The 10021-nt window shown below is 28.8% G+C and overlaps 1 protein-coding gene across 1 annotated transcript; it reads right to left on the minus strand.

The window, feature by feature from the left end:
• Positions 1-1729: 1729 nt before the first annotated feature.
• On the minus strand, positions 1730-2628 carry LOC11431229 (abscisic acid and environmental stress-inducible protein). Its single transcript, XM_003616764.4, has 2 exons — positions 2465-2628; positions 1730-2349 (listed from the first exon to the last, which is right to left on the minus strand). The coding sequence occupies exons 1-2, from the start codon at positions 2574-2576 to the stop codon at positions 1979-1981; spliced, it is 483 nt and encodes a 160-aa protein (XP_003616812.1). The 5' UTR covers positions 2577-2628; the 3' UTR covers positions 1730-1978.
• Positions 2629-10021: the final 7393 nt, after the last annotated feature.

Genomic DNA, 10021 nt, shown 5'->3' on the forward strand with positions numbered 1-10021 from the left:
CCGATTTAGAACTCGATTTACAGATGGTATACCCCCTGACTTGCAACTTAGAGGTGAGGTGAAAGTCTAAAGGATTTTTCATATGATACTCAATGGTTTGTTTTGCTTCATTTCTTGAGCATTATGACATGTATTCGTAGCACGACGTGACAATGAGACAATTGCTTTTTTAGGGGTGCAATTTGATATGTTAGATTTGTTAATGGAAAGTTGTATCGTTTGATCGTACGTGATGAAACATTTTCAATCATTGATGAACGGTTCCATCCAATTTGAATACTTGCTACTTTCTCCCCCACCACCACCACAACTTGATTTAAGTCATGAAGTGCTTTTGCGACTCATATTTCCTTATGTTTCAAATTTTTCATTCATCCCTCCTGCTAAGCTCCGTTCTTGCTTTCTCTTTATGTTTAAACAATGTTTGTACAAAAGCGCTTTGATTGATGCACTCTTCTTTGAGAATTGGAATGAATTTTTGTCTGATCCTAATGGGTGGCACCGTTAGAGTGTTTAAGGAGAGGTTACTGTTTTGTTTTTGTTTTTTGCTAATTAGTTATCAACAAAAAAATTCACATACCCTAGATTCTTAAAACTCATTCAACATATCATTTTATCTATATGTGTATCATCATATCATTTCATTAATATATCACATCACTCTCAATTGTCTCTTTCACTCTTTTGGGATGTACGTCAACTATTAGAGTGTCCATCAAACATTATTGCTTACTTATTTGTATATGGATACTCCTTTCATAATAATAATAATAATAATAATAAAGACTTATTCCATCATGTGCAAAATTGCACATATTAAAAAGTTTAAAATAGAAATTTTGTATTGAAACTTGTATATTTAATATTAAATATAATTTTTTGAATAAATAATATACGTTGCTCTAAAAAAAATGAGAAAGCATAAATAAATAAAAAAAAAACTCAAATGGAAATATCAACGGGTCCCATTAAGCTCCTTATAATAAACGGTAGTTTGAATGGGATCCGAAGAACCATTAATGCATGCATATGTATGTAGGAGTATATGGTAATTGAATGAACTTAAAAGGTCAATTTTGCTTATATTTAAAAATGGAGGGAGTACCTTCCAACATCTTAATGCGCCTACTTAAGTCACAAGCTTGTGTTACCAAACTCGACAGTATACGGTAATTCTTGCCTATCAAAAAGGTGTGTATAGTTCATGCTAAGTTGGTATCAATGGAAATCATTTGTTTGTCTCTTAAAAAAAATACTTTATTTTTATTTTTATTATATATATATATATATATATATATATATATATATATATATATATATATATATATATATATATTATATATAGAGAGAGAGAGCGCATTGTATTGTCCATGTCAACTTAGATGTGCTAATGGTCACTGTATAGTTTTATAAAAGGTTTGCATTTTTTACAATATTTCGAATAGTTAGAATACAAATTGGATCCACTAAATAAATTATATACACCAATTACTATTGTCCATATGAATTTTATACACCAACAGGTTCAACCTATGTGTTTAATGTGCCGTGTCTGAATGTTTGTAAATTTCAAGTACTAATTTTGTTTCCCACCCATATAAAAATTGTGAATTTTATCTAAAAAACTAAATTATTAAAAATATGTATTAAGAAGTTTTATGCTACAAATTTTTTGATCGGTCAATTTTCTTAGATATCTCATCCATAAATTTAAAACGAGAGAAAGTAATAACAACGTAATACACATGATAACACATTCATTTTTTGGAAACGCTCATCATCGTCACAAAATACATAGATTGTTGCAAATTTATACATGATTTCCACTAATGAAATATCTATATTACATATAGTGACAAGATAGATAATACACAACAACTTGAAATTGTTGTGCCTTTTTTTGATCAACACACAACATTATTTATTCATGGAATTTAGTACTAGAAAGAGTGCATCATGCATGATCATAGCATTATGATCAGTTTTGAGTATTGTCCTTAGCTTGCATGGCAACAAATTCAGCATGCGAGCAGCACCTGCCATGGCAATGGTATTGGCAACCACCTCCACCGTGGTTGTAACCGCCTCCACCATGGTTGTAGCCACCACCATTGTAACCGCCTCCACCATGGTTGTAGCCACCACCGTTGTAACCACCTCCACCATGGTTGTATCCACCACCATTGTTGTATCCACCACCACCGTGGTTGTAACCTCCACCATTGTTGTATCCACCCCCACCGTGGTTGTAACCTCCTCCATTGTAACCACCACCGTGGTTGTAACCTCCACCATTGTAACCACCACCATATTTGGCATCATTTACTTCATTAGTCTTTTCAACAACTTCTGCAAACACAGCACACATATATATATAATATATCATATATGAAAAGAATTTAAAAAAATATAGAAAATGCTCGTGAGAATATATATATATAAAGAAAAATAATATATAGCTGACCCTTTTTGGCATCAGAGGTAGTTTCAGTTAAGTCCCTGGCTGAGACTTCTGAAGAAATAAGAAGAACCATAGCCAAGAGGCCTAGGATGAGGATTGCCTTTTTCGAATCCATTGTTCAATATCTGTTCAAATGTAATATTTGGTAGTGAACGATGAGAAAACTAGTAAGAAGTATGCTCTATATATAATGGAGGGAAGGAGAGGGAGATGTAAGGACCTTTACTTGGTAGTTGGGAAGGTAGCTAGTGAGTATAAATTCAATCTTATCTATAAATTTTGAAATATTGTTTGGTAATTTTGATACTATTCATAATCTATACTATGTACAACAAAAATGCATGGTTTTAGGATGATTTTTTCACTTTCAATTATACTCTTACAAAATTGCCTATAAAAATGTTATATTATTGACGTCATTTAAAAATATATGAATTTATACTATATTTGTTATAGGGTAAAATATGCTTTTCATCCCTGCAATTATAGGCCGTTTGATTTTTCATCCCTGAGCTTACTAATCCTCCCATTTTGCCCTTGTAATTACTAATCATTTGAAAGTTCGTCCCTCTTCCCAGATAATCACTGCCACATCATCAAATTAGCAAAATGGCATGGGAATTGACAAAAATACCCCTGATCTATTTTTAAAATTCTGAAAATTGTTTTTATAAATTAAAAAATCTGAAAATAATTTTAAAAAATAAAAAAATTATAAAAATATTTTGAAAATAACTTTTTCGAAAAAAAATGAAATAATTTTTCACATAATTTTAAAAAATATATAATCAGATTTTTTCGAAATTAATATTCTGAATTTTAAAAAAATCTTTAAAAAAAATCAGATTTTTTAATAATTTTCGAAATTATATATTCAGATTTTAAAAAATTATATAATTTTATATTTTTTTCATATTTCAAAAAATTATATTTTTTAATTTTTTAAAATTATTTTCAGATTTTTAAATTTTTAAAAATAAGTCAGGGGTATTTTTGTCAATTCCCATGCCATTTTGCTAATTTGATGACGTGGCAGTGATTATCCGGGGAGAGGGACGAACTTTCAAATGATTAGTAATTACAGGGGCAAAATGGGAGGATTAGTAAGCTCATGGATGAAAAATCAAACGGCCTATAATTGCAGGGATGAAAAGCATATTTTACCCTTTGTTATATTATAGGTGTCATCGGAAAATAAAATTGAAGTTTATCACAATATAAAAATACAAAATATCTATAATTTTAATTTTAAATACAATCAAAATTTCATATAACTGTCGTTTGAATGTCTTAACACAATAAAAATAGTGGACAAACTAACATGAGATATCTTTCAAACGAAAGGGAATAGTAAAAATCGGAGGCTATGAAAGTGAAGTAGGATTATATTTGCAATTGGCTGAAAGCGACAAACTATTGAAAGAATACTACTGGTGGTTCATAACTGCTATCTCATCTCATGGAGATACATAGATCCCAACTAAATAAAAGAATTGGCAAGAGAGTACTCTCTCCGATTTTTATCATAAAAAAAAATATTGAAAAAACATCAAATTCAATGCAATCATTAATTAATGTAACTTTTTGAATATTTTTAAAAAAGATGTTATTGGTCTTTAATTTGAGGTGGTATGAGTATTCTTATCGTCCTTCGGTAGGAGCGTCAGGTTGTTTATAAACTGTGCGGGGTTGTTTTTGTTGGAGGTGTAGTCATCGTACAATTTTGAGCATGTTCTGGATCCCATGGTATGTTTCTTACTAATAATATATAATTACAAATTTTATTTGGCAAATATATATGATCCATGTGATAATGTAGATAAGAAATTTTTATTTGACAAGTTATTTGCAAGTCTTGGTGTATGGGAGGGGAAGAACTTTTGTGTGTGTGGTGATTTTAATGTGGTTCGGTGTATGGAAGAAAGGAAATCAATTAGGGAAGTAGTACATTATGAAGACATTGATCCTTTTACTAGATTTATTGAGGAGAATTTCTTAGTTGGTCTCCCTCTTGGGGGTCATGCATATACTCGGTATTAGAGAGACGGTAGAAACATGAGCCACCTGGATAGATTCCTGTTATCTGGAGCTTGGTGTTTGACTTAGACTAAATGTTTTCAGATGGCTCAAATTAGAGGTTATCAGATCATTATCCTATTGTGTTGTTTCGTTGATGACAAAATTGGGGGCCCAAACAACCGCATATGTTGAAGTGTTGGTTAGAGATTCCAAGTACTAAGTAGTTTGTTTGTGATCAGTGGAGGTCTTTTCAGGTTGATGGTTTGGGTGGTTACGTGCTTAAGGAGAAGTTTAAGTTGATCAAATCGGCGCTTAAACTATAGAATAATAATCATGTTCAAAATTTGTCAGGGAGGATTTCTGCTATTAAGGAGAGAATAGCTTTGTTAGATTGTAAAGGGGAAATTGAGTTGTTTTCGGATGCGAGTCTGAGGAGTTACGTGGGCTGATGGGTGATTTATAGTTTTTATCTCGTATAAATACTAGTATTTGTTGGCAATAATCTAGGCTACTTTTGCTAAAAGAAAGAGATTCGAACTATAAGTTTTTTCATGGCATTACTTCTAGTCATCATCGGCAGGGCAATAATCTTAATTCTATTATTGTTGAAGGCGCTCGGGTGGAAGGAGTGTCTAATGTGTGTACTGCAATTTTTTCTCATTTTGTGGCTCATTTTAAGGCGGGTAATGTTGATAGACCACTTGTGGATGATCTTCATTTTCATACTATATTGCCTATGGATGGAGTGAATTTGATTAAGGATTTTAGTCTAGAGGAAGGGAAAGTTGCAGTCTGGGATTGTGACAGTTTTAAAAATTCTGGGCCCGGATGACATTAATTTTAGTTTTATAAAGGAGTTTTGGCCTGAATTAAAAGGTGATCTCATGAGGTTCATTTCAGAGTTTCACCGCAATATAAGATTAACGAAAGATATTAAATGTACCTTATCTTCTCCTTTTTATCATCTTTATTCACTTTGTATTTTAATATCTTGTTATTGTCTCTCTTCACTCTCACTTGGTATGTGTATATATGTTTAGATTAACTAATTTCTCAATAACTTATTAATTTTTTTTGTTTATGTGTTTGGTGTGAAAGAAGGACATCAAGTATAGATAGGTTTTTATTTTTATTTTTGAAAGATCAAGTATAGATAGGTTGAAACTGAGTAATCGAGCAAACTTTCGTATGGTAGCTCATATGAAAAATTAAGCGTTTAAAACAAATGTAGCAATAAAAAAAAAAATTGACTTGAAGTCATCAAAGAGATTTTTTTTGACACATAGTCATCAAAGAGATAGATCTATCGAGCAATGATATATAGTGTCACATGAACATGTTTTTTAAACTTCACATTCTAACTTGCATATATTTATTTTGATTCCTTACAAAATGGTTTATATCTCCGATATGCAATGTGTAGATCCCTTGGACGGTTGCAGGAGCAGAACAATGTTTCAAGTCTATTTATAATAACAAAACAACCCAAACAAAAATTATAAGAAAAAAAATTATATATTCATAGGGGTCGTAGGCGTATTTGAATCTAGGTTTGCATATATACATTAGGCTTAAATATATTTTTAGTCTTTTATCTTTTACAACAAATGTATTTTGGTTATTTATCTTATTTTGGTCCTTTTTTGTCAAAAAAAAAAAATATTTTTTCTCTATTTTTTAAAAATTGGTATCTTTTTAAAAATTAGAGAAAGTTGAAAACTATAAATCCACGTGGCTTCCGGTTTGTCAATTGTATTGTAGCAATCTAATCTCCTCTAAAGGAGTGCGTCAAATCCTTTTTTTAAAAGGACGTCTCAATAAAATCTCCTTCTAATATTTATGTTCTTGTTTTCGATTTCAACAATCTTTTTCACTATTCCGAACAAACAACAGTGTCTTTCCTTCTTTTTTATCAAGTAGTATAGTGACTAAAATTTATATTTTTTAAGGTGAATGAGTTGAGTGTCTAGAGTTAGAACTCTAACATCTGCATATAATAATGTCTGTCTCTGGTAACTAAACTAATTTCCTTTTCTAAAACCAAAAGCCTAAAATTTTCCTTAAAGCCTAAACTATTCACCTTAAATATAAATTTTAGTCATTCACCTTGAAAAATATAAATTTTAGGCTTTTCTCATGCCACGTATTAAAATTCTGTCACTGATGTTATAATTTATGATTAAAAGACTAAATCCTAAATCTTTTTAAAAATATAAATAAATTACCAAAATATGATAAAATTAAGATAAAGCATCAAAATGTATTTTTAATAAAAGATAAAAGACTGAAAATATATTTAAGTCAACATGTTAAGGGAGGAAGGGACCATGGGGACCCTCGACTACCCTCCCTATGTCCTTTGTCCTTACTGCTCATGTCACAATAACAAGTAAATGATTTTTAAGATATTTTGAATATTCAACTGATGTACTTGTGCTAAATTAAATTGCCAGCAACAAACGATAATGAGAGTCACCCACTTAGTTCAGTTTTTCTTTTTCATCAAATCTAACAAAATTTATGCATTAAATGTTTCTCTATTTTCTTCTATAGGTACAAATTTGCAGTTATGAGCATTTAATGTTAGCAAAAATATATCCAAATAGCATTGCAATTTTTGAAAAATATTATGATTCACATGATCTACTCATCCAAACAATGATAACAATTTTTTTTTAAAACATTGTTGCCGACTCTATTATGATGTTACTCCCTCCGTTCCTTTATACATGTCATTTTATATAATTTTTTTGTTTCTAATTAAGTGTCATTTTCAAAGTTCAATGTAACATTAAATGTTGTTTTTCTTATAATGCCCTTAGTAATTTATTGCAGAGAGATAAATTTAAGAAATATAATATTAAATAATTAAGGATATTATAGGCAAACCATAAGTTATTGTATCAAAAGTAGTGAAATACATTTAATGTTTTGGTTTGTGTAAAAAGTCAAAATATGATAATTAAAAAGGAACGGAGGGAGTATGATTTAGTGATAAGTAAGTGGCATGCTTGGCAATGTCTAATTTGACACAATTTTTGGCATTAAAATTTATGAGTTAGACTAACAAATACTTTTAGGGTACTTGTTAAAGATTCAAAAATAAAAATAATTGAATATACAATTTTTAAGATTATTAAAATTTCACTTTAAATTTCTAAGCAAATGTCATAAGGACACTTGTTAACATCTTACAAAATTCATTTGTAGTCAAACTAGTACAAATAACATTTCCATCGAATGAGAATCAACTCCAAAATTTCACGGTGATCGTTGTACTTTATTTATACTTTTGTACTCCAACAACTTTTCTATATTTATATATAATTAAAATGAATTTTGATTGTTATACATTTAAAAAAAATTATTCTAAACTATCTAAATAGTATAAATTGATAAGAATCAAACAAGCATGTATTCAAACATAAATCAAGTTACTTTCAACTCAATTTTAATCAAAAATCAATTCTACAAAACTCAATTTTCACCCTCACAAAGCTAAACCCACACTTTAATGACCTAAACCATAAAGATACCTTGAAATATCTGCTCAATGCTATATGGAAATAAAATAACAAACGTAACAATGAAAATTGAAAGCCACACAAATGTTTAGTGTCTCTTGGGCAAGACGAAAATACCAAATTAAATCCTCTCATTTCTTCTTATAACTCAATTTATAATAAATTATGGAGAATGTTAACTATTGTCTCAAAAACATTGGTTAAACATCTAAAATAATAAGTTTTCATAAAAAAGTTGTGTAAACATTATTTGATCAAAAGTAACATCTTATATTTTCAAAACAAAATTTCTATTTGTAGATTCATTAACCATTAACCGGAAGACACTGGTTAGAAAGACCCATAAATTATTTATGAGATGTAATGCTAACCGTTAAGGATACTAGAAAATGAAGTTATTACTTAATTATATTTTTTTTTTACTTTTTATGGATTAATTTCACAATTTTAATTCAATTAATACTATATAATTTCCTTCTTTAGTTTCTTTAACTACTTTCTCAAGGACACTGATTAACATTTCCTTTATAATAATGATCGATGAACTATACGTGTTGTAACTTTTTAATTTTTTTTACAAATATACCTTTAATGGAAGTTGTGAAACATTAAATACATTCACTAATAATAGAAATACAATTATTAAATAAGGGGTAGAAAAGTCTTTTAAGCAATAACTATGTGACATTTTCTTTTAAAAATGACCAATTTTTTTTTTTTAAAAAAACTTTCTTATATTAAGGACCAAAGGGACTAAATTCATCCATTGTAGTCAATTTATCTATAAATGAGTGTTTTTTGAACAACCATTTAATTAAACACTTATAAAGCAACCATAATTTACAAAAAAAATATTTACACAAAAACTAAAGCAATATAAAAATGAAATAAAAAATAATGTTAATATATGAAAAATTTATCATAAAATGAATATTCAAATTTCATTTCTCTTATCTAACCAATCTTCCTTTTCCTTATATGAAAGTTACAAAGCCGCCACAAAAGACTTTCCTTCAATCATTGTAAGGATAACTCATTCAGTACGTGGACATGGTCCTCGAATTCAATCATGTGGAACCATCCATAGGCATAGCCATAAATATTTAGAGGTTCATGTTTCCTTCATCAATGGCAATTTTAGCATATGATAATGATTGATGTCTTTATAGGAGTGTTTTCGATCAACCCACAAATCTTGTGCTTATAGATACTCTTGTTTAAAGAGTTGTCTAGAACCAAATATTTTTAACAAAATTCAATATGGTAAGTTACTATTATTATAAAACTTATTTAAGTTGGATTGAGTATATAATGAAATAAAATCATTTGAGAAAAATTATTTGTCTCAAAATACTTTTTTTTTTTGTAGGGATTTGTCTCACAATACTTAAAGCCACTAAGTAGTAACCATTGTTTTTATCATGAATTTATTTTGTGATTTTTTATACATAATTTTATTAAAATTGAGGTGTTATAAATATTTTTATGAGGTCTTACAATAAAATGACAAATCATTTGGAAGGCCTCAAGTTTGAATCATAGCTGAACAATTTTTAATCATGCCTTTTCTACTTTATAAGTGAACTTGGGTCAGTATTTTTTTTTTCATAAAGATAATAAGATTGTTACTAGCATTTAAACTATTACCCGCATATAAATTACGAAAAATAGTTTTTATAGAATTTTAATTACAATTATATTGATCTTGATTAAAATTATAGGTATAGATAATAGATATTTTTCAATTTTATATTGTAACAAACTATAATTATCTTTTTCAATGTTAACAAAAATATAATAAATTTATTTTTATTTTTTTGAATGATTTCAACAAAATAGTATTTTTATAATCAAATTTGTTTAAGAATATAATTGAAAAGAAAAAATATGCATAAAACGGCTTATTTTTTTTGACTGGTGCTAGTCACACCCCAAAAAAAACAAGTTACACCCCAGAATGACTAATATACCCCTAAGTTGAACATAAGTAAACTAAATTTACATTAACCTAAATTGA

Source organism: Medicago truncatula, chromosome 5 (assembly GCF_003473485.1).
Source record: "Medicago truncatula cultivar Jemalong A17 chromosome 5, MtrunA17r5.0-ANR, whole genome shotgun sequence".
NCBI lineage: Eukaryota > Viridiplantae > Streptophyta > Magnoliopsida > Fabales > Fabaceae > Medicago > Medicago truncatula.

Excerpts from the sequence above, each read along its gene's own strand:
- LOC11431229 (XM_003616764.4), bottom strand. The coding sequence starts at position 2,576 with ATGGATTCGAAAAAGGCAATCCTCATCCTAGGCCTCTTGGCTATGGTT. Across the intron at positions 2,350-2,464 it reads TACCTCTGATGCCAAAAAGG|AAGTTGTTGAAAAGACTAAT; the intron begins GTCAGCTATATA and ends CTGTGTTTGCAG.